General features: G+C 49.7%; 1 protein-coding gene across 2 annotated transcripts in view; it reads right to left on the bottom strand.

Annotated features, from left to right (window-relative positions):
- Positions 1-497: 497 nt before the first annotated feature.
- The window catches only part of col5a1 (procollagen, type V, alpha 1), a 653133-nt gene continuing 629196 nt past the window's right edge, over positions 498-24434 (bottom strand). For both annotated transcript variants that reach the window (XM_087998144.1, XM_087998143.1), the window contains exon 67: positions 498-2772. In XM_087998144.1, coding sequence (XP_087854270.1) covers positions 2626-2772 — 147 coding nt within the window. In that variant the 3' untranslated portion in view covers positions 498-2625. The remainder of the gene's footprint in view (positions 2773-24434) is intronic.

Raw genomic sequence — 24434 nt, 5'->3', positions numbered from 1 at the left:
TTAACTCTGACTTATATATCCATACCCACTCATTCACACATGTGCCTAGTTAATACCCATGCACTCAGCCAGTTATGCCCCAATACACTCACTCATTCACCCAACTGCACCCCACACTCGCCCAGTTAAACACACACTTTCCCAGTTACACTGCCTACACACTCACTCATACCCAGTAACACATCGACTCACACACACTCATCCAGTTACATATCCAGACACACTTACTCACCCAGTTACACACACAATGTTCACACCCACCTTCCTATAAACATATTCACAACCTCATATACATATTGACACCAATATACCCTGACACACTCTCCAATGTATTAATGTAATTGTACCTTCCACAAACGCAGCAAGAGCTTTGGACATTACTGCACAGCCACCCAATCTTTTAGAAATCTAGTCTGGCCCTTACAGCTCAGATGCTCTGTCTATGGAATGAGATTGGGAGTTATTGTGTGGAGCTCTGAATGCACTGGAACAGGGAATTCTCAGTTTCATGAACAAGTTTATTGGGATTCTCATAAACATTTACAATATGTCACATGACAGTATAACGATCTGACTTAAAGTTTCAGGGCCAATAAAAGTACCAAGAAAACCCTCCAACAGTTCGTCATTAACAATATTTTATGTTCAAGTCACATGTTTCTTAAGAAAAATAAAATTACAAAAGTATTTTTAATGCAAAGGCAACTCCGGCTTGGATAGCGGTGAGAGTGAGATACTGTTCGAGGTGGAGAGAGACACACTGTGAGAGGGACACAGAGAGAGATACTGTGTGTGTGTGAGAGTGAGTGAATAAGAGAATGGAGAGTCTGTGAGAACGTTATGACTGTGTGAGAGAGGCAGCCAGTTGGGGTAGAGAGGGAGCTGGAGAGAGACAGAGAGAGAGACACACATCCAGAGGACAACTACAAGATGCAATGGAACAAAGTCTTTCAGAGAAGATGAGGCGATCAGGAGCTGGTGGATAACAGAGGGAACGAGCTGGATAAACAGGAAGCAAGGAGCAGTGGCCATGCCTAACGTGTGTGGCTAACAAACTGCAGCTCAGAAATCCAGCAGCAATATCAAAATGGATGAAATAAAGATGGGGAGGGGGTGTGGGGAGGGAGGCAAAGTCGCCCCGTGTGTCATTGAAGACGAGGGCTATGAGTAAGAAAAAACTTCAATCTAGATTTCGATCCGATCCATACAATAGCACCACAAATACACCTGGCCGCTTCTTAGCAGGTAACGCATGCTCGTACAACACACTCTGAAAGTGGCTAAATCAATGCACCATTTACATAGGAGGTACAGCCGTACTGAAGGAGGGTCTCGTGTGCTCCTGGAAAGATATTACACTGATATAAAAGGGCAACAAAGGAAATCAAACTGCAGCGTCAGAGAGCTTCGAGTCTCGGGGAGGGGGCACAATATTCCTGGAAGTGTAGCTGAATTAGCCGAGCAAATCAAACCAGTGGCAGCTGGGCAGAGTAGCACCACAGGCCAGGCGTTGGAATAGCACCTAATCTTCGGAAAACGCCTTGACCCCTCGTTGCTCAGGTTCTCCTGGCGAGTCTTCACCCACAACTGGCAACGACGTGGCTGCACAGTGCTGCAAAACGCAGAGGTTTAAACCAGAAGCCTCCCCACCCTGCCGCAGGTCCCCAGCAAATGAAGTGGAAGGAAAGAAAGAGCGGTTTTGTTTGTGATGCGAGAGAGTTCCCACAGAAACTAACAAGGTGCAGAGTTAGCTGGAAACCTGGAGGCAGCAGCAGGAGACGGTGAAGTATCTGTGATAGAGCCGGGTGCTTTTGATAATGCAGCAGAGCAGGTTTTATTGAACCCAATAACACAGTTTGATATATTGATTTTTTTTTGCACATAGAATGACGAGTTGTCCTTGTACATTTAAGAGCCACATGCATTGATTCCAAAGCCAGAAGCTGCAGGAAGAATTAAAATATTATACAATAAAATATTTACTTACAAACGTACAAAAATTTGTTTTAAAAAGAAATAATAAAATTGTCAGCACCATTTCTGAGGAAGGTTTTCAACTCAAAACATTTATTTGACGAGATTTTTCTTTTTTAAAAAAACCTATGTATCTGAGACAAAACATTGCAGGAGATACAGAGAGAGAGAGAGAGGTTATCAGGCTGAGAAAGAGTGAGAGAGAGAGACACACACAAGGCTCTGGGGCTGTTCTCAATGCGGGGCTACCTCCACAGGGGATTTACCCGGGAAAGATTTCTCTGACTTAGCCTGAGCACTCGGGCCTCTCTCCCCCAGTCCCGATCAGAAAGACTGTCCACCCCCCTGGGGGCTCGGGGATCTTAAGACTTCGAGTGGTCCCATTCCTGGCGGTGCCGCTTGGAGGTTTGTTTCTGCTGAAAGCAGAATTGTTCAAACTTTCCTCAAGGCCAGCTCCAACTCTCGGTCTGTCAATCGCTTGTTGAGGTCATTTGTTGTTTACTGCAGACTCTCTCATTCTTCCTGTGGGTGTGTGTGGGTGGGTGTGTGTGGGTGGGTGTGTGTGTGGGGGTGGGTGTGTGGGTGTGGGTGGGTGTGTGGGTGTCTGTGTTTAAACAGTTTTTGTCTCTCTCTGTGAAGACTTAAATGGTTTTATCCCACGAAGCAGACTGGTCCAATTTCAAAACCAAACTTCTGGCCGGACTCTCCAAAGTCATTGAACATGACGTCGATGAAGGGAAGCTGTTCCACTTTGGGAGTGTTAATCTGTAAGATCGTTTTTTGGTAACCTTTCTTTGTCTGTGGAGAGAAGAGAGAGGGAGAGAGTTAGAGAAAACACTCAGAAAGGCCCAAATCTGGGAGGGTTGGTTCTTTAGGAGAAACTGGGACAGAAAAATGAGGGGCTGAATGGCCACTTTCTCCACTCGAACCTGGTTTGGTGGCTTTAAAAGGAGCTCATATCTGAGGAATTTCAGAGGAATGGTATTGGAAAGGCAGTGGGATCATCCTCATTCCAAATCCAATATTCATCAAGGCTCCTTAGAGACCACCTTCCAAATCCATGACCACTTCCATCTGGGTGGTTAAGAAGGCACTTACTACAGTTACCTTCATTGCTCAGACCTTTGAGTCTCAGAGTTGGGACGTCATGTTGAGGTCCTGTGGGACTTTGGTGAGGCCTCTTCTGGAGTTCTGGTCATAGGAAGGATATTATTAAGCTGGCGAGGGTGTCAGAAAAGATTTACCAGGGTGTTGCTGAAAATACATGATTTGAATAACATTAATAATATTAGCAAATTTGCTGATGATACTAAGCTGGGTGGCAGGGTGAAATGTGAGGAGGATATTAGAGATTACAGGGTGACCTGGACAAGTTAGGTGAGTGGTCAGATGCATGGTAGATGCAGTTTAATGTGGATAAATGTATGGTTATCCACTTTGGTGGCAAGAACAGGAAGGCAGATTACTACCGAAATGGAATCAATTTAGGTAAAGGGGCAGTACAGAGAGATCTGGGTGTTCTTGTACACCAGTCAATGAAGGTAAGCATGCAGATACAGCAGGTAGTGAAGAAGGCTAATAGCATGCTAGCCTTCATAACAAGAGGGATTGAGTATAGAAGCAAAGAGGTTCTTCTGCAGCTGTACAGGGCCCTGGTGAGACCACAGCTGGAGTACTGTGTGCAGCTCTGGTCTCTGAATTTGAGGAAAGACATTCTGGCTATTGAGGGAGTGCAGCGTAGGTTCACGAGGTCAATTCCTGGAATGGCGGGACTACCTTACGCTGAAAGACTGGAGCGACTGGGCTTGTATACCCTTGAGTTTAGAAGACTGAGAGGGGATCTGATTGAGACATATAAGATTATGAAAGGATTGAACACTCTGGAGGCAGGAAACATGTTTCCGCTGATGGGTGAGTGCCGAACCAGAGGGCACAGCTTAAAAATACGGAGTAGACCATTTAGGACAGAGATGAGGAGAAACTTCTTCACCCAGAGAGTGGTGGCTGTGTGGAACTCTCTGCCCCAGAGGGCAGTGGAGGCCCAGTCTCTGGATTCATTTAAGAAAGAGTTGGATAGAGCTCTCAAGGATAGTGGAATCAAGGGTTATGGAGATAAGGCAGGAACAGGATACTGATTAAGGATGATCAGCCATGATCATATTGAATGGTGGTGCAGGCTCGAAGGGCAGAATGGCCTCCTCCTGCACCTGTTGTCTATTGAATTATAAGGAGAGGCTGGATAGCCTGGGACAATTTTCACTGGAGCATAGGAGGCTGTGTGGTGACCTTATAGCGGTTTATAACATCACGAGGGACATAGAGAAGTGAATGGAGGTGTCTTTTCCCTAGGGTTGGGAATTTCAAGCTGAGGGAGCATGTTTTTAGGGGAGATGAGAAAGATTTAAAAAGGACACAAAGAACAATTGTTTTTACACAGAGAGTGGTTAATATGTGGAATGAACTGCCAGAGGAACTGGTGGATATGGGTACAGTTACAACATTTAAAAGACATTTAGAGAAATGAATAATGTTTAGAGGGATATGGGCCAAGTGCAGGCAGGTGGGACTAGTCCAGTTTGTGATTATGATCAGTGTAGACTGGTTGGACCAAAGGATATACTTCCAGGTTGTGTGACTCGATAACTCGAGAAAAGGGCCGCAGACCGTGCAAGTTCCTCTCCAAACCACTCTGGACTGTTCCAAGTCACATCCTGACTTGGAAATATATCACAGTTCCTTCAGTGTCACTGGGGCAACATCCTGGAATTCCCTCCCTTAGCACATTGTGGGGCAGCCTATAGCAGCGGTTCAAGAAGGCAGCTCACCATCACCTTCTTAAGGGGCAACAATGGATGATGTATCTTGATCTTGAAGATACACTGAAAAGGGTTTTGTCGCCACAATCTGGTGCTATTTTGAGTTACAATAAGGATAAAAAGAAATTACTGAAATTAAAGTTCATCATCTGTTCAAATTAGGGTCTCAACCAAGGATTCAAGTCTTCTGCAAGGTGTTCTGATCCTCAGTGAGTCCCCTCTGGGAATAGCAGTGATGACACAATGCCCCAGGAGACCCTGACTCTACTGTTGCCACCACCTTGCCAACACTGCCAGAAGTCCAGGCTCCGGGCCTACCACCACTGTGAGTCCAGGCTCCGGGCCTACCACCACTGTGAGTCCAGGCTCCGGGCCTACTACCACTGTGAGTCCAGGTTCCGGGCCTACCACCACTGTGAATCCAGGCTCCAGGCCTACCACCACTGTGAGTCCAGGCTCCGGGCCTACCACCACTGTGAATCCAGGCTCCGGCTCTACTATCACTGTGAGTCCAGTCTCTGGGCCTACCACCACTGCGATTCCAGGCTCCAGGCCTACCACCACTGTGAGTCCAGGCTCTGGGCCTACCACCACTGTGAGTCCAGGCTCCGGGCCTACCACCACTGTGAGTCCAGGCTCTGGACACTGCCACTGCTGCCAGGATTCCTGGTGCACACTGCTGATGATGCAGCCAGCACCCTGCCCATACTGACCTTGAGGATGAAGAAGGAAGGAGGAGGAAAATAAAAAAGATGAAAAATACACAGAGAAAACGTGCTACTGGCCTGGAGGGGAACACTAGCTATTGTGTTGGCACCATCTTAATTCCTGTAACAAGGGTGGGTTATAAATGCTGGGCTCAGCTGTCCAAGCCCACATCTCAAAGTCATTTTAAAAATATTTCCCTCACTCCAAATCCACCTTTACTGCCTGTAAGTCTACTCAATAAGGTAAGAGCCCATTGCGTTGAAGGTAGTATATTAGCATGGATCGGGGATTGACAAAATAATAGGAGTAAAAGAGTTGGAATAAGGGCGGGCATTTTGAGGATAGCAGCCTGTCACTAGGGGAGTGCCACAGGGATCAGTGCTGGAGTCAGCTATTAATGACTTGGATGAGGAAAGTGAATGTACTATCACCAAGTTTGAAGATAAGGTGGGAAGAATAGGTGGGAAGGCAAGTGGTGAGGATGACACAAAGAGTCTGCAGAGGGATATAGACTGGTAAAATGAATGGGTTAAAACTTAGCAATTGGAATGGGGGGATGAGGGTTATACACTTTGGCAGCAAGAATAGAGGAGCTGAATATTATTTAAATGGAGTAAGACTGGAGAAAGCTGCAGCACACAGGCATTTGGACGTTCTTGTGCATTAATCACCAAAGGTTAGCATCCAACTTCTGCCGGTAATAGGGAGGACAAATGGAATATTAGTCTTTATTTCAAAAGGAATGCAGTATAAAATAGGGGTGTATTGCTAAAACTATACAAGGCACAAGTCAGACCACAACTGGACCAGTTCCTGTTCCTTTATCTAAGGAGACAGTCCAGAGAAGGTTCACTCTGCTGATCCTGAGTATGGGCAGACTCCTGAAGAAGGTCTCATGCCCGAAACGTCGATTCTCCTGTTCCTTGGATGCTGCCTGACCTGCTGCGCTTTTCCAGCAACACATTTTCAGCTCTGATCTCCAGCATCTGCGGTCCTCACTTTCTCCTCCTATGGGCAGACTGTCTAATGAGGAGAGGGTGAGTAGATTAGGCCTGTTCACTCATTCCTGATAAAGGGCTTTTGCTTGAAATGTCGATGTTCCTGCTCCTCGGATGCTGCCTGACCTGCTGTGCTTTTCCAACACCACACTAATCTGGGCCTGTTCACAATGGAGTTTACAAGAATGAGAGGTGACCTTACTGGAACATACAGTGTCTCAGGGAACCTCACAGGGGATATGTGGAGAGGCTGTTTCCCCTTGTGGGAGAGTCTGGGACCAAAGGGTATAATCTCAGAGATGAGGAGGAATGTCTTCTCTCAGAGGGGAATGAATCTGTGAAATTCTTTACCACAGAGGGTTGTTGAGGCTGGGACATAAAATAGAAATAAACTAAATTTTAAGCAGTCAAGGGTCATGGGGAAAAAGGCAGGAAAATGGAGCTAAGGATGACCAGATCAGCTATGATTTCAGTAAACACAGAACAGTGCAGCACAGAAACAGGCCCTTTGGCCCACGATGCTGTGCCAAACATGAGGCCAAATTAAACTAATCCCTCTGCCTGCTCTTGGTCCATATTCCTCCATTCCTTGCAGATTCATGTGCCTACCTAAAAGTCCCTGAAACACCCATATCATATCCACCTCCATCACCATTCCTGGCAACACCTTCCAGACTCCTAATATTCGCTTGCCCCTCACATTTCCTTTGAACCTTCCCCCTCTCACCTTAAATACATGCCCCCTAGTTTTACACATTTCAACTCTGGGAAAAAGATTCTGACCATCAACCCAATCCATACATCTCATAATTTTATAGACTTTTATCAAGTCTCCCATCAGTTTCTGTCACTCCAGAGAAAACAACCTGAGTTTTTCTAGCCGTTCCTTATAGCTCATACCCTCTAATCCAGGCAGCATCCTGGTGAACCTCTTCTGCATCCTCTCCAAAGCCTCCACATCCTTCCTGTAATGCAGCAACCAAAACTGAACGCAATACTTTAAATAAGGCCTAACCAAAGTCTTATGAACCTGCAACATGAAATCCTGACTCTTAGACTTCAATTCCCCAATGCCATAAGCCTTCTTTACCACCCTATGTACTAACGTGGCCACTTTCAGGGTCCTATGGACTTGAACCCTAAGATCTCTCTGTACGTCAATGCTGTTCAGGGGCCTGATATTAACTGTATACTTTTCTTTAACATTTGATCTCCCAAAGTGCAGCACCTCATACTGACCCAGATTAAACTCCATCTGCCATTTCTCCACCCATATCTGCAACTGATCTATATCCCACTGTATCCTTTGACAACCTTCTACACTATCCACACTTCTACTGATGTTTGCATCACCTGCAAACTCACTAACCCATCCACCTACATATGCATCAAAGTCATTGATATATATCACAAACGGCAGAAATCCCAGTACGGGTCACTGTGGAACACCACTAGTCACAGACCTCAAACCAGAAAAAGACCCTTCCACCATCACCCTCTGCCTTCTATGTACAAGCCAATTCTGAATCCACATGGCCAAGACACAATGGATCCCATACATTTTAATCTCCTGGATGAGCCTACCATGAGAGACCTTGTCGAAAGCCTTATTAAAATCCATGTAGATAATATCCACTGTTCCACCCTCAATCACCTTTGTCACCTTCTTGAAAAATTTAATCAGATGAGTAAGACCTGACCTGCCGTGCACAAAGCCACGCCGACTGTCCCTAATTCGGACAGGCTTTGCCAAATGTGTGTAAATCCTAACCCTAACAATTCTCTCCGATAGTTACCCAAGCACCAATGTGAGGCTCACCGGTCTATGGTTTCCTGGATTATCCCTCTTTCCCTTATTGAACAGAGGAACAACATGAGCTCCTCGCCAGCCCTCTGGGACCACGCCAGTGTTTGGGGAGGACACAAAGATCTTGGTCAAGGCCCCAGCAATCTCCCCTCTTGTGTCTCTCAGTGACCTGCGGTAGATACCATCGGCTCCTGGGGATTTATCCACCTTAATGCTCTTTAGGAGACCCATCACCACTTCTTTCTTGATCTCAGAATGCCCTCGCATATTCACATGCTCCACACAAGTCTCACTATCCCGCACATCATTTTCCTGGGTGAATACCGATACAAAGTCCTCATTTCGGATCTCACCCACATCCTCACCCTCCTTTACCCTTGAGTGGTCCTACCTTCTCTCTAGTTTTCCTCGTGTTTTTTTTAATAGATATTTTTATTGGAAATTTAACATTTTTACAAGTTTACAAAAATAAAGAAATTCTCAAGTACAAACATTGATATACAATTAAATCTTAAATAAATAATAACCAAAATTTAACAAAAGAAAAATACCAAAAGAAAAAAAAACTCAACTAACCACCAATCTGATTCCTGAAGGGCTCATGCCCGAAACGTCGATTCTCCTGCTCCTTGGAGGCTGCCTGACCTGCTGCGCTTTTCCAGCAACACATTTTCAGCTAACCACTAATCTAACCTACAACTAACCAGAGTGTATAATTAAGTCTCTTACATTATTCAAATAAGAGAAAAAAAACCCAACGGATACCACAGAACTTGGATAGTGAATGTGTTAACATCAAATGTAACAAAACCCGTATTCGTGCGGGATTCCTCTCCCAAGGGGCCCCGGACCAGTCAGGTTCGCAATCTCAATTAAATAAAAGCCCTTGTTAGGATAGCCAAAATATCTGTATTTATATAATTCAAGAAGGGCTGCCATATTTTATAAAATAATTCGGTCTTTCAGCGCACCATATTTGTAAGGAAGTCAAGGGGAATACATTCCATAATCTGTGCCAATTTGAAATTCCACGGGGGCCCTCAGCCACCCAGTTTACCAAAATATTTTTCCTTGCACAGAAAGAGAGAATAGAAAATAATCTCTTCCCGTACATGTCCAGGGAGGGAAAGTTCGAAAAGCCCAAAAGGAGAGATACAGGGTCCACTTTAATTTCCGTTCCTAAAATTTCTGTCAGGGTACTTGCTACTTTAGTCCAATATCTACGGATCTTATGACAGGTCCATAGGCAATGTACAAGAGTGCCCACCTCTATTTTACATTTGGGACACATTGGAGATGCTCCTGCCTTAAATTTTGCCAATCGATCCGGTGCTATATGGGCCCTATGAAGTATCTTCAGCTGGATAGCCTGGGTTCTGTTGCAGATGGTGATTCTTCTGGTGTTTTCCCAAATGTCATTCCATGTTTCTATAGAGATTTCTAGTCCCAAATCCTGATCCCATGTTTTAAGCAGATTGTCCATATCTCCCAATACTTCAACTTGTAGTAAATGATAAATAGTACTGACGGAAGGTACCCCCACTGGTCGTAGGACACTACATTCTCTATCTGATTTATAAAGACTATCTAATAACGTAGTCTTCTTCTGTATATAATCTCGAATTTGGAGGTATCGAAAGAGGTCTCCATTAGGTAATCCGAATTTCTGATGCAGCTGTTCAAAAGGAAAGGACCCAGAAGATTGCGCGTCATACAGACCAATATCCTTGCTAAATGTAGATTTTAAAATCCTTTCTAAAACGTTAGCATTGAGGCTAGAAAGGGTATTGCCACATATCATAAAGGAGGATCAGACGGGGTTTATTAAAGGCCGTAGATCATCCAATAATATTAGAAAGGTTTTAAGTAGGTTAATATCTTTAAATAGGTCCCCTAGACATGAAATACATCTGGATCTCCAGAGTTTAAAAGTGGCATCTGTAAACCCCGGTTGGAATCCCCATGCTCCCACTATCGGTGCACAGGGGGATGTTTTATGTGAGTTGCCCTCATTTTGCCGCATTATATTCCAAGCTTTGATTGTATTTAGTATTATAGGGCTTTTACAGTGATCCGTAATGATTGTCCTCTTGTCTGAAAATAAAAGGTTAATAAGTGGGTATTTTACTGAGAAGCCTCGATGTCCAGCCAGATTGATTGTGGATCAGACAAGACCCAATCAGCTATGTAACTTAATGGGGAACTTAACTGATATTTCCTAAAGTCTGGGAAGTCCAATCCTCCCCTTGCCTGTGGAAGCTGTAGCTTCTTCAGCTTAATGAGGGGCCGTCTATGATTCCAGATAAAGGAACCCAGCCAGCCATATAATTTACGTAGAGCCGTCCTCGGCAGCATCACCGGAAGCATTCTCATAGGATATAGGAGACAGGGCAGGACATTCATTTTAACTAGTGCTATTCTACTCAACCAGGAAATTGGAAGGTCTCCCCATCGCTGGAGGTCCTGCCTTATCCTTTCCAGTAAATGCACAAAGTTAGCCTTGTATAACTGACCAAATACTGGGGTAATAAAAATACCTAAATATAAGAAACCCTCCAGGGACCAGCGAAAGGGAAAGTGGGATCCATCCACTAAGTGGGGTATCATAGCAAGGCCACCCATTGGCTTGGCCTCCGATTTTGAGAAATTAATTTTGTAGCCTGAGAATACACTAAATGTATTAATAACTTGGATTAAGCGAGGTACGGACATCAGGGGATTACTGAGGAATAGAAGAACATCATCTGCATACAGGGTAATTTTATGTTTACCTGTACCAATCCTCAGGGCCGTTATATTAGGATCAGCTCGTATAGCTTCTGCTAGTGGTTCAATTATTAGCGTGAATAACAATGGCGAGAGGGGACATCCCTGACGGCAGCCCCTACCCACACTGAAGCTATCCAAACCTAATCCATTGGTAACCACAACTGCTTTGGGATCACTATACAATGTTGAGACCCATTTGGTAAACACCTTTCCAATGCCAAACCTTTCCAATGTGTAAAACAAATATGACCATTCAACCCTATCAAATGCCTTTTCTGCGTCTAATGAAACTACTACTCGTGGTATCTTTCCCTGATAGCAGGCTTGAATCATATTCAAAACCCTTCGAATATTATTGGATGATCTACAGCCCTTAATAAACCCCGTCTGATCCTCCTTTATAATATGTGGCAGTACCCTTTCTAGTCTCAATGCTAACGTTTTAGAGAGGATTTTAAAATCTACATTTAGCAAGGATATTGGTCTGTATGACACGCAATCTTCTGGATCCTTTCCTTTTTTAAGGATAAGAGAGATATTTGCCTCTTTCAGTGAAGGTGGGAGACAGCCCTGACTATATGCATAGTTATACATTTCCATAAGTGGACCAGCCAATATTTCTGTAAATTCTTTATAGAATTCAGCTTGAAAGCCATCTGGGCCAGGTGCCTTACCACTCTGAAGTTGCCTGATTGCGTCAAGTATTTCTTGGACTGTTAGGGGAGCATTTAAGACCGATACCTGTTCCGGAGTTAGGCCCGGAAAGGTCAAATATTTAAAAAATGATTGCGTCCTCCTAGTGCTGTCTTCACAATCCTGCGATTTATATAAATCAGAATAAAATTTTCTAAAGATTGCGTTAATCCTTTTATGGCCATGAGTCAAAATACCCGTACTTTCCTTGATAGACGTGATAGTTTGAGGGGCCTTTTCTTTCTTTACAAGAAATGCTAAGTATCTACCAGGTTTATCGCCAAATTCATATAACCTTTGTTTTGCAAATAATATTTCCCTCTTAGCCGTTTGGGTAAGCGTAGTGTTTCGAGCTGTCCTAAGGGCCGTAATCCTTTGTAATTTGATAATAGAAGGTCTATCAGCATATGCTGGTTCAGCCGCTTTTAAGCGAGCTTCAAGCAGACGCTGTTGTTCTCCCTTCAATTTCTTCTGGGTCACTGAGTAGGAGATGATCAAACCTCGCGTGTAAGCTTTGATGGTCTCCCACATCATTGATGGGTTGCTAGCCGTACCTGAATTAATTTCTAAAAAGTTTTAAATTCTTGAGAGAAGTACTTTACAAATTTACTATCTTTCATCAGGAAGGGGTCCATACGCCAATGCCGAGGGGATGTCCCATTGTTCCTCGCTTTGATTTCCATATATACAGCAGCGTGGTCAGAAGTTGCTATATTACCTATTTTACAGGATGATATGGAATTTAAAAAAATCGAGGGGGCAAAAAACATATCAATTCTGGTATGACATTTATGTGGATTGGAATAAAAAGAAAAATCTCTGCCCTGTGGATGAAGACATCTCCATCCATCTACTAATCCTAATTCTTTGTTCAGATTCACCAATTGTCTAGATCTGGGAGATACCCCTGCAGTACTCTTGGGAATCCTATCTACTTCCGGATCCATAATACAATTAAAGTCTCCCCCTATAATTGTATGACGGGCACCAAGAGCCATCAATTTGGAGAAGGCTTCCGTTATAAATTTAGAAGGATGTGCCAGGGGACAATACAAATTTAAAATCCCATATTCCTCTCCATTTATAAGGGCTTTAATCAGAATATATCATCCAGATTCATCTTTTATTTGATTTAGGATTTTGAAAGGGAAATTCTTCCGAATAAGAATAACAACTCCCCTGCTTTTTGAGCTAAAAGAATAAAAAAAGGCCTGATCAAATCCACCCTGTCGTAATTTCAAGTGTTCTTTATCCAACAAGTGTGTCTCCTGTAGGAGAGCTATATCAACCCTTTCTTTCTTGAGATTTGATAATATTTTCTTATTCCTCTTGTGTTTAATGTATGATGTAGAATGCCTTGGGATTCTCTTTAACGCTATTTGCCAAGGTCATTTCACCTTCCCTTCCTGCTCTCCGGATTGCCTGCTTCAGTACTTTCCTGCTTTCCTTATATTCCTCAGGGGCTCTGCCCGATTTTAACTTCCTAAGCCTTACACATGCTTCCTTTTCCCTTCGGACTAAATTCCCAACCTCCCTCGTTATCCGACGGTCCCTGACCTTGCCATCCTTGTCCTTCCTCCTTCCCGGAACACGCTGCTCCTAAACTCCCATCAGCTGGGTCTAAACACCCACATGTCAGATGTGGACTCGCCCGATAACAGCTCCTCCCAATTGACACTCCCTCGCTCCTGCCTAATACTGAGGTCATTTCTCAGTGGGGCGGGGAGTGTATGTGACTGTGTGTGTGTGAGAGACTGTGTGTGGGGGGGTGGGGAGTGTATGTGACTCTGTGTGTGTGAGAGACTGTGTGTGGGGGGGGGAGTGTATGTGACTCTGTGTGTGTGAGACTGTGTGTGTGGGGGGGGGAGTGTATGTGACTCTGTGTGTGTGTGAGAGACTGTGTGTGTGGGGGGGGGGAGTGTATGTGACTGTGTGTGTGTGGGCGGGGAGTGTATGTGACTCTGTGTGTGTGTGTGAGACTGTGTGTGTGGGGGGGGAGTGTATGTGACTGTGTGTGTGTGAGACTGTGTGGGGGGGGGGGAGTGTATGTGACTGTGTGTGTGTGGGCGGGGAGTGTATGTGACTCTGTGTGTGTGTGTGAGACTGTGTGTGTGGGGGGGGAGTGTATGTGACTGTGTGTGTGTGAGACTGTGTGTGTGGGGGGGGAGTGTATGTGACTGTGTGTGTGTGAGACTGTGTGGGGGGGGGGGGAGTGTATGTGACTGTGTGTGTGTGGGGGCGGGGAGTGTATGTGACTCTGTGTGTGTGTGAGAGACTGTGTGTGTGGGGGGGGATGGGGAGTGTATGTGACTGTGTGTGTGTGAGAGACTGTGTGTGTGTGGGGGGATGGGGAGTGTATGTGACTCTGTGTGTGTGAGAGACTGTGTGTGTGGGGGGGGATGGGGAGTGTATGTGACTGTGTGTGTGTGAGAGACTGTGTGTGTGGGGGGACGGGGAGTGTATGTGACTGTGTGTGTGTGAGAGACTGTGTGTGTGCGGGGACGGGGAGTGTATGTGACTGTGTGTATGTGAGACTGTGTGTGTGGGGGGGCGAGGAGTGTATGTGACTGTGTGTGTGTGAGAGACTGTGTGTGTGGGGACGGGGAGTGTATGTGACTCTGTGTGTGTGAGACTGTGTGTGTGGGGGGGGGGCGGGGAGTGTATGTGACTGTGTGTGTGTGAGAGACTGTGTGTGGGGGGACGGGGAGTGTATGTGACTGTGTGTGTGTGAGAGACTGTGTGTGTGGGGGGGGCGAGGAGTGTATGTGACTGTGTGTGTGTGAGAGACTGTGTGTGGGGGGACGGGGAGTGTATGTGACTGTGTGTGTGTGAGAGACTGTGTGTGTGGGGGGGGCGAGGAGTGTATGTGACTGTGTGTGTGTGAGAGACTGTGTGTGGGGGGACGGGGAGTGTATGTGACTGTGTGTGTGTGAGAGACTGTGTGTGTGGGGGGGGCGAGGAGTGTATGTGACTGTGTGTGTGTGTGAGACTGTGTGTGTGTGGGGACGGGGAGTGTATGTGACTGTGTGTGAGAGACTGTGTGTGTGTGGGGACGGGGAGTGTATGTGACTGTGTGTGTGTGTGAGACTGTGTGTGTGTGGGGACGGGGAGTGTATGTGACTGTGTGTGTGTGAGAGACTGTGTGTGTGTGGGGACGGGGAGTGTATGTGACTGTGTGTGAGAGACTGTGTGTGTGTGGGGACGGGGAGTGTATGTGACTGTGTGTGTGAGACTGTGTGTGTGGGGGGGGGGAGTGTATGTGACTGTGTGTGTGTGTGAGACTCTGTGTGTGGGGGGGGGCGGGGAGTGTATGTGACTGTGTGTGTGAGACTGTGTGTGTGGGGGGGGGGGAGTGTATGTGACTGTGTGTGTGTGTGAGACTGTGTGTGTGGGGGGACAGGGAGTGTATGTGACTGTGTGTGAGAGACTGTGTGTGTGGGGGGACGGGGAGTGTATGTGACTGTGTGTGTGTGTGAGACTGTGTGTGTGGGGGGGGGAGTGTATGTGACTGTGTGTGTGTGAGAGACTGTGTGTGTGGGGGGGGATGGGGAGTGTATGTGACTCTGTGTGTGTGAGACTGTGTGTGTGGGGGGGGATGGGGAGTGTATGTGACTCTGTGTATGAGAGACTGTGTGTGTGGGGGGGGATGGGGAGTGTATGTGACTCTGTGTGTGTGAGACTGTGTGTGTGGGGGGGGATGGGGAGTGTATGTGACTCTGTGTGTGAGAGACTGTGTGTGTGGGGGGGGATGGGGAGTGTATGTGACTCTGTGTGTGTGAGACTGTGTGTGTGGGGGGGGATGGGGAGTGTATGTGACTCTGTGTGTGAGAGACTGTGTGTGTGGGGGGGGATGGGGAGTGTATGTGACTCTGTGTGTGAGAGACTGTGTGTGTGGGGGGACAGGGAGTGTATGTGACTGTGTGTGTGAGACTGTGTGTGTGTGGGGGGGCGAGGAGTGTATGTGACTCTGTGTGTGTGTGAAACTGTGTGTGTGTGGGGACGGGGAGTGTATGTGACTGTGTGTGTGAGACTGTGTGTGTGGGGGGGGGGGAGTGTATGTGACTGTGTGTGTGTGTGAAACTGTGTGTGTGGGGGGACGGGGAGTGTATGTGACTGTGTGTGTGAGACTGTGTGTGTGGGGGGGGGGGAGTGTATGTGACTGTGTGTGTGTGAGACTGTGTGTGTGGGGGGACGGGGAGTGTATGTGACTGTGTGTGTGAGACTGTGTGTGTGGGGGGGGGGGAGTGTATGTGACTGTGTGTGTGTGTGAAACTGTGTGTGTGGGGGGACGGGGAGTGTATGTGACTGTGTGTGTGTGAGACTGTGTGTGTGTGGGGGGGCGAGGAGTGTATGTGACTCTGTGTGTGTGAGAGACTGTGTGTGTGGGGGGGGGAGTGTATGTGACTGTGTGTGTGTGTGAAACTGTGTGTGTGGGGGGACGGGGAGTGTATGTGACTGTGTGTGTGAGACTGTGTGTGTGGGGGGGGGGGAGTGTATGTGACTGTGTGTGTGAGACTGTGTGTGTGGGGGTGGGAGTGTATGTGACTGTGTGTGTGTGAGACTGTGTGGGGGGGGGGGGGAGTGTATGTGACTGTGTGTGTGTGGGGGGGGAGTGTATGTGACTGTGTGTGTGTGAGACTGTGTGTGTGGGGGGGGAGTGTATGTGACTCTGTGTGTGTGTGAGAGACTGTGTGTGTGGGGGGGGAGTGTATGTGACTCTGTGTGTGTGTGAGACTGTGTGGGGGGGGGGGAGTGTATGTGACTGTGTGTGTGTGGGGGGGGAGTGTATGTGACTGTGTGTGTGTGAGACTGTGTGTGTGGGGGGGGAGTGTATGTGACTCTGTGTGTGTGTGAGAGACTGTGTGTGTGGGGGGGGAGTGTATGTGACTCTGTGTGTGTGTGAGAGACTGTGTGTGTGGGGGGGGAGTGTATGTGACTGTGTGTGTGTGAGACTGTGTGGGGGGGGGGGGAGTGTATGTGACTGTGTGTGTGTGGGGGGGGAGTGTATGTGACTGTGTGTGTGTGAGACTGTGTGTGTGGGGGGGGAGTGTATGTGACTCTGTGTGTGTGTGAGAGACTGTGTGTGTGGGGGGGGAGTGTATGTGACTGTGTGTGTGTGAGACTGTGTGTGTGGGGGGGGAGTGTATGTGACTGTGTGTGTGTGAGACTGTGTGGGGGGGGGGGAGTGTATGTGACTGTGTGTGTGTGGGGGCGGGGAGTGTATGTGACTCTGTGTGTGTGAGACTGTGTGTGTGGGGGGGGGGAGTGTATGTGACTGTGTGTGTGAGGGGGGGGAGTGTATGTGACTGTGTGTGTGTGAGACTGTGTGTGTGGGGGGGGAGTGTATGTGACTGTGTGTGTGTGAGAGACTGTGTGTGTGGGGGGGGGGAGTGTATGTGACTGTGTGTGTGTGAGACTGTGTGTGTGTGGGGGCGGGGAGTGTATGTGACTCTGTGTGTATGTGACTGTGTGTGTGTGGGGGCGGGGAGTGTATGTGACTGTGTATGTGTGAGAGACTGTGTGTGTGGGGGGACAGGGAGTGTATGTGACTGTGTGTGTGTGTGAGACTGTGTGTGTGGGGGGACAGGGAGTGTATGTGACTGTGTGTGTGTGAGACTGTGTGTGTGGGGGGGCGGGGAGTGTATGTGACTCTGTGTGTATGTGACTGTGTGTGTGTGGGGGCGGGGAGTGTATGTGACTGTGTATGTGTGAGAGACTGTGTGTGTGGGGGGACAGGGAGTGTATGTGACTGTGTGTGTGTGTGAGACTGTGTGTGTGGGGGGACAGGGAGTGTATGTGACTGTGTGTGTGTGAGACTGTGTGTGTGGGGGGACAGGGAGTGTATGTGACTCTGTGTGTGTGTGTGTGAGACTGAGTGTGTGTGGGGGGATGGGGAGTGTATGTGACTGTGTGTGTGTGAGAGACTGTGTGTGTGGGGGGACGGGGAGTGTATGTGACTCTGTGTGTGTGTGAGACTGTGTGTGTGGGGGGGCGAGGAGTGTATGTGACTGTGTGTGTGTGTGTGAGAGACTGTGTGTGGGGGGGGACGGGGAGTGTATGTGACTGTGTGTGTGTGAGAGACTGTGTGTGTGGGAGGACGGGGAGTGTATGTGACTCTGTGTGTGTGTGTGTGAGACTGTGTGTGTGGGGGGGCGAGGAGTGTATGTGACTCTGTGTGTGTGTGTGAGAGACTGTGTGTGGGGGGGGACGGGGGGTGTATGTGACTGTGTGTGTGTGAGAGACTGTGTGTGTGGGAGGACGGGGAGTGTATGTGACTCTGTGTGTGTGTGTGTGGGAGGACGGGGAGTGTATGTGACTCTGTGTGTGAGACTGAGTGTGTGTGGGGGGATGGGGAGTGTATGTGACTGTGTGTGTGTGAGAGACTGTGTGTGTGGGGGGACGGGGAGTGTATGTGACTCTGTGTGTGTGTGAGACTGTGTGTGTGGGGGGGCGAGGAGTGTATGTGACTGTGTGTGTGTGAGACTGTGTGTGTGGGGGGACGGAGAGTGTATGTGACTGTGTGTGTGAGAGACTGTGTGTGTGGGGGGACGGGGAGTGTATGTGACTGTGTGTGTGTGTGAGACTGTGTGTGTGGGAGAACGGGGAGTGTATGTGACTGTGTGTGTGTGTGTGAGACTGTGTGTGTGGGGGGGGACGGGGAGTGTATGTGACTGTGTGTGTGTGAGAGACTGTGTGTGTGGGGGATGGGGAGTGTATGTGACTCTGTGTGTGTGTGAGACTGTGTGTGTGGGGGGACAGGGAGTGTATGTGACTGTGTGTGTGTGAGAGACTGTGTGTGTGGGGGGACGGGGAGTGTATGTGACTGTGTGTGTGAGAGACTGTGTGTGTGGGGGGACGGGGAGTGTATGTGACTGTGTGTGTGTGTGAGACTGTGTGTGTGGGAGAACGGGGAGTGTATGTGACTGTGTGTGTGTGTGTGAGACTGTGTGTGTGGGGGGACAGGGAGTGTATGTGACTGTGTGTGTGTGAGACTGTGTGTGTGGGGGGGGGGAGTGTATGTGACTGTGTGTGTGTGAGAGACTGTGTGTGTGGGGGGACGGGGAGTGTATGTGACTGTGTGTGTGTGAGAGACTGTGTGTGTGGGGGGACGGGGAGTGTATGTGACTGTGTGTGTGTGTGAGACTGTGTGTGTGGGAGGACGGGAGTGTATGTGACTGTGTGTGTGTGAGACTGTGTGTGTGGGGGGATGGGGAGTGTATGTGACTGTGTGTGTGTGAGAGACTGTGTGTGTGGGAGGACGGGGAGTGTATGTGACTGTGTGTGTGTGAGAGACTGAGTGTGTGGGGGGGGGCGAGGAGTGTATGTGACTCTGTGTGTGTGAGACTGTGTGTGTGGGGGGACGGGGAGTGTATGTGACTCTGTGTGTGTGAGACTGTGTGTGTGGGGGGGCGAGGAGTGTATGTGACTGTGTGTGTGTGAGAGACTGTGTGTGTGGGGGGACGGGGAGTGTATGTGACTCTGTGTGTGTGAGACTGTGTGTGTGGGGGGACGGGGAGTGTATGTGACTCTGTGTGTGTGAGACTGTGTGTGTGGGGGGGCGAGGAGTGTATGTGACTGTGTGTGTGTGAGAGACTGTGTGTGTGGGGGGACGGGGAGTGTATGTGACTCTGTGTGTGTGAGACTGTGTGTGTGGGGGGACGGGGAGTGTATGTGACTCTGTGTGTGTGAGACTGTGTGTGTGGGGGGGCGAGGAGTGTATGTGACTGTGTGTGTGTGAGAGACTGTGTGTGTGGGGGGACGGGGAGTGTATGTGACTGTGTGTGTGTGAGAGACTGTGTGTGTGGGGGGACGGGGAGTGTATGTGACTGTGTGTGTGTGAGACTGTGTGTGTGGGGGGACAGGGAGTGTATGTGACTGTGTGTGTGTGAGAGTCTGTGTGTGGGGGGGGACGGGGAGTGTATGTGACTCTGTGTGTGTGTATGTGACTGTGTGTGTGTGAGAGACTGTGTGTGTGGGGGGACGGGGAATGTATGTGACTGTGTGTGTGTGAAACTGTGTGTGTGGGGGGACGGGGAGTGTATGTGACTGTGTGTGTGTGAGACTGTGTGTGGGGGGACAGTGAGTGTATGTGACTGTGTGTGTGTGAGAGACTGTGTGTGTGGGGGGACGGGGAGTGTATGTGACTGTGTGTGTGAGAGACTGTGTGTGTGGGGGGGGGGCGGGGAGTGTATGTCACTCTGTGTGTATGTGACTGTGTGTGTGTTGGGGGGCGGGGAGTGTATGTGACTGTGTGTGTGTTGGGGGGCGGGGAGTGTATGTAACTGTGTGTGTGTGTGGGGGGGGGGGCGGGGAGTGTATGTAACTGTGTGTGTGTGTGTGGGGGGGGGCGGGGAGTGTATGTGACTGTGTGTGTGTGTGTGTGTGGGGGGGGGCGGGGAGTGTATGTGACTGTGTGTGTGTGAGAGACTGTGTGTGTGGGGGGACGGGGAGTGTATGTGACTGTGTGTGTGAGAGACTGTGTGTGTGGGGGGGGGCGGGGAGTGTATGTCACTCTGTGTGTATGTGACTGTGTGTGTGTTGGGGGGCGGGGAGTGTATGTGACTGTGTGTGTGTTGGGGGGCGGGGAGTGTATGTAACTGTGTGTGTGTGTGGGGGGGGGGCGGGGAGTGTATGTAACTGTGTGTGTGTGTGTGGGGGGGGGCGGGGAGTGTATGTGACTGTGTGTGTGTGTGTGTGTGTGGGGGGGGGCGGGGAGTGTATGTGACTGTGTGTGTGTGTGTGGGGGGGCGGGGAGTGTATGTGACTCTGTGTGTGTGTGTGGGGGGGCGGGGAGTGTATGTGACTGTGTGTGTCTGTGTTGGTTGAGCATGGGAGGGGGTAGGATTGGGGAGAGGGAGGTTGGCAGCTCTGAGTAATTGCTCTCCTCCTGCGCTTGTGGGTACACTTACTGACAAACAACAAGTGAACAGGAAGCTGTTGATGTTGTGAGAGACTGTGTGTGGGGGGGGGAGTGTATGTGACTCTGTGTGTGTGAGACTGTGTGTGTGGGGGGGGGAGTGTATGTGACTCTGTGTGTGTGTGAGAGACTGTGTGTGTGGGGGGGGGGAGTGTATGTGACTGTGTGTGTGTGGGCGGGTAGTGTATGTCACTCTGTGTGTGTGTGTGAGACTGTGTGTGTGGGGGGGGAGTGTATGTGACTGTGTGTGTGTGAGACTGTGTGTGTGGGGGGGGGAGTGTATGTGACTGTGTGTGTGTGAGACTGTGTGGGGGGGGGGGAGTGTATGTGACTGTGTGTGTGTGGGGGCGGGGAGTGTATGTGACTCTGTGTGTGTGTGAGAGACTGTGTGTGTGGGGGGGGATGGGGAGTGTATGTGACTGTGTGTGTGTGAGAGACTGTGTGTGTGTGGGGGGATGGGGAGTGTATGTGACTCTGTGTGTGTGAGAGACTGTGTGTGTGGGGGGGGATGGGGAGTGTATGTGACTGTGTGTGTGTGAGAGACTGTGTGTGTGGGGGGGGGATGGGGAGTGTATGTGACTGTGTGTGTGTGAGAGACTGTGTGTGGGGGGACGGGGAGTGTATGTGACTGTGTGTGTGTGAGAGACTGTGTGTGTGGGGGGGGCGAGGAGTGTATGTGACTGTGTGTGTGTGTGAGACTGTGTGTGTGTGGGGACGGGGAGTGTATGTGACTGTGTGTGAGAGACTGTGTGTGTGTGGGGACGGGGAGTGTATGTGACTGTGTGTGTGTGTGAGACTGTGTGTGTGTGGGGACGGGGAGTGTATGTGACTGTGTGTGTGTGAGAGACTGTGTGTGTGTGGGGACGGGGAGTGTATGTGACTGTGTGTGAGAGACTGTGTGTGTGTGGGGACGGGGAGTGTATGTGACTGTGTGTGTGAGACTGTGTGTGTGGGGGGGGGGAGTGTATGTGACTGTGTGTGTGTGTGAGACTCTGTGTGTGGGGGGGGGGCGGGGAGTGTATGTGACTGTGTGTGTGAGACTGTGTGTGTGGGGGGGGGGAGTGTATGTGACTGTGTGTGTGTGTGAGACTGTGTGTGTGGGGGGACAGGGAGTGTATGTGTCTGTGTGTGAGAGACTGTGTGTGTGGGGGGACGGGGAGTGTATGTGACTGTGTGTGTGTGTGAGACTGTGTGTGTGGGGGGGGGAGTGTATGTGACTGTGTGTGTGTGAGAGACTGTGTGTGTGGGGGGGGATGGGGAGTGTATGTGACTCTGTGTGTGAGAGACTGTGTGTGTGGGGGGGGATGGGGAGTGTATGTGACTCTGTGTGTGTGAGACTGTGTGTGTGGGGGGGGATGGGGAGTGTATGTGACTCTGTGTGTGAGAGACTGTGTGTGTGGGGGGGGATGGGGAGTGTATGTGACTCTGTGTGTGTGAGACTGTGTGTGTGGGGGGGGATGGGGAGTGTATGTGACTCTGTGTGTGAGAGACTGTGTGTGTGGGGGGACAGGGAGTGTATGTGACTGTGTGTGTGAGACTGTGTGTGTGTGGGGGGGCGAGGAGTGTATGTGACTCTGTGTGTGTGTGAAACTGTGTGTGTGTGGGGACGGGGAGTGTATGTGACTGTGTGTGTGAGACTGTGTGTGTGGGGGGGGGGGAGTGTATGTGACTGTGTGTGTGAGACTGTGTGTGTGGGGGGGGGGAGTGTATGTGACTGTGTGTGTGTGTGAAACTGTGTGTGTGGGGGGACGGGGAGTGTATGTGACTGTGTGTGTGTGAGACTGTGTGTGTGTGGGGGGGCGAGGAGTGTATGTGACTCTGTGTGTGTGAGAGACTGTGTGTGTGGGGGGGGGAGTGTATGTGACTGTGTGTGTGTGTGAAACTGTGTGTGTGGGGGGACGGGGAGTGTATGTGACTGTGTGTGTGAGACTGTGTGTGTGGGGGGGGGGGGGGGGAAGTGACTGTGTGTGTGAGACTGTGTGTGTGGGGGTGGGAGTGTATGTGACTGTGTGTGTGTGAGACTGTGTGGGGGGGGGGAGTGTATGTGACTGTGTGTGTGTGGGGGGGGAGTGTATGTGACTGTGTGTGTGTGAGACTGTGTGTGTGGGGGGGGAGTGTATGTGACTCTGTGTGTGTGTGAGAGACTGTGTGTGTGGGGGGGGAGTGTATGTGACTCTGTGTGTGTGTGAGAGACTGTGTGTGTGGGGGGGGAGTGTATGTGACTGTGTGTGTGTGAGACTGTGTGGGGGGGGGGGAGTGTATGTGACTGTGTGTGTGTGGGGGGGGAGTGTATGTGACTGTGTGTGTGTGAGACTGTGTGTGTGGGGGGGGAGTGTATGTGACTCTGTGTGTGTGTGAGAGACTGTGTGTGTGGGGGGGGAGTGTATGTGACTGTGTGTGTGTGAGACTGTGTGTGTGGGGGGGGAGTGTATGTGACTGTGTGTGTGTGAGACTGTGTGGGGGGGGGGGGAGTGTATGTGACTGTGTGTGTGTGGGGGCGGGGAGTGTATGTGACTCTGTGTGTGTGAGACTGTGTGTGTGGGGGGGGGGAGTGTATGTGACTGTGTGTGTGAGGGGGGGGAGTGTATGTGACTGTGTGTGTGTGAGACTGTGTGTGTGGGGGGGGGAGTGTATGTGACTGTGTGTGTGTGAGAGACTGTGTGTGTGGGGGGGGGGAGTGTATGTGACTGTGTGTGTGTGAGACTGTGTGTGTGTGGGGGCGGGGAGTGTATGTGACTCTGTGTGTATGTGACTGTGTGTGTGTGGGGGCGGGGAGTGTATGTGACTGTGTATGTGTGAGAGACTGTGTGTGTGGGGGGACAGGGAGTGTATGTGACTGTGTGTGTGTGTGAGACTGTGTGTGTGGGGGGACAGGGAGTGTATGTGACTGTGTGTGTGTGAGACTGTGTGTGTGGGGGGGCGGGGAGTGTATGTGACTCTGTGTGTATGTGACTGTGTGTGTGTGGGGGCGGGGAGTGTATGTGACTGTGTATGTGTGAGAGACTGTGTGTGTGGGGGGACAGGGAGTGTATGTGACTGTGTGTGTGTGTGAGACTGTGTGTGTGGGGGGACAGGGAGTGTATGTGACTGTGTGTGTGTGAGACTGTGTGTGTGGGGGGACAGGGAGTGTATGTGACTCTGTGTGTGTGTGTGTGAGACTGAGTGTGTGTGGGGGGATGGGGAGTGTATGTGACTGTGTGTGTGTGAGAGACTGTGTGTGTGGGGGGACGGGGAGTGTATGTGACTCTGTGTGTGTGTGAGACTGTGTGTGTGGGGGGGCGAGGAGTGTATGTGACTGTGTGTGTGTGTGTGAGAGACTGTGTGTGGGGGGGGACGGGGAGTGTATGTGACTGTGTGTGTGTGAGAGACTGTGTGTGTGGGAGGACGGGGAGTGTATGTGACTCTGTGTGTGTGTGTGTGAGACTGTGTGTGTGGGGGGGCGAGGAGTGTATGTGACTCTGTGTGTGTGTGTGAGAGACTGTGTGTGGGGGGGGACGGGGGGTGTATGTGACTGTGTGTGTGTGAGAGACTGTGTGTGTGGGAGGACGGGGAGTGTATGTGACTCTGTGTGTGTGTGTGTGGGAGGACGGGGAGTGTATGTGACTCTGTGTGTGTGTGTGTGAGACTGAGTGTGTGTGGGGGGATGGGGAGTGTATGTGACTGTGTGTGTGTGAGAGACTGTGTGTGTGGGGGGACGGGGAGTGTATGTGACTCTGTGTGTGTGTGAGACTGTGTGTGTGGGGGGGCGAGGA

The sequence above is a fragment of the Chiloscyllium plagiosum genome, unplaced genomic scaffold (genome assembly GCF_037043375.1).
Source record: "Chiloscyllium plagiosum isolate Xiang-an unplaced genomic scaffold, Cpla_swu_hap1 HiC_scaffold_21, whole genome shotgun sequence".
NCBI lineage: Eukaryota > Metazoa > Chordata > Chondrichthyes > Orectolobiformes > Hemiscylliidae > Chiloscyllium > Chiloscyllium plagiosum.
The sequence above is the reverse complement of the archived record's forward strand: the minus strand, read 5'-3'. Positions and strand labels throughout refer to the sequence as shown.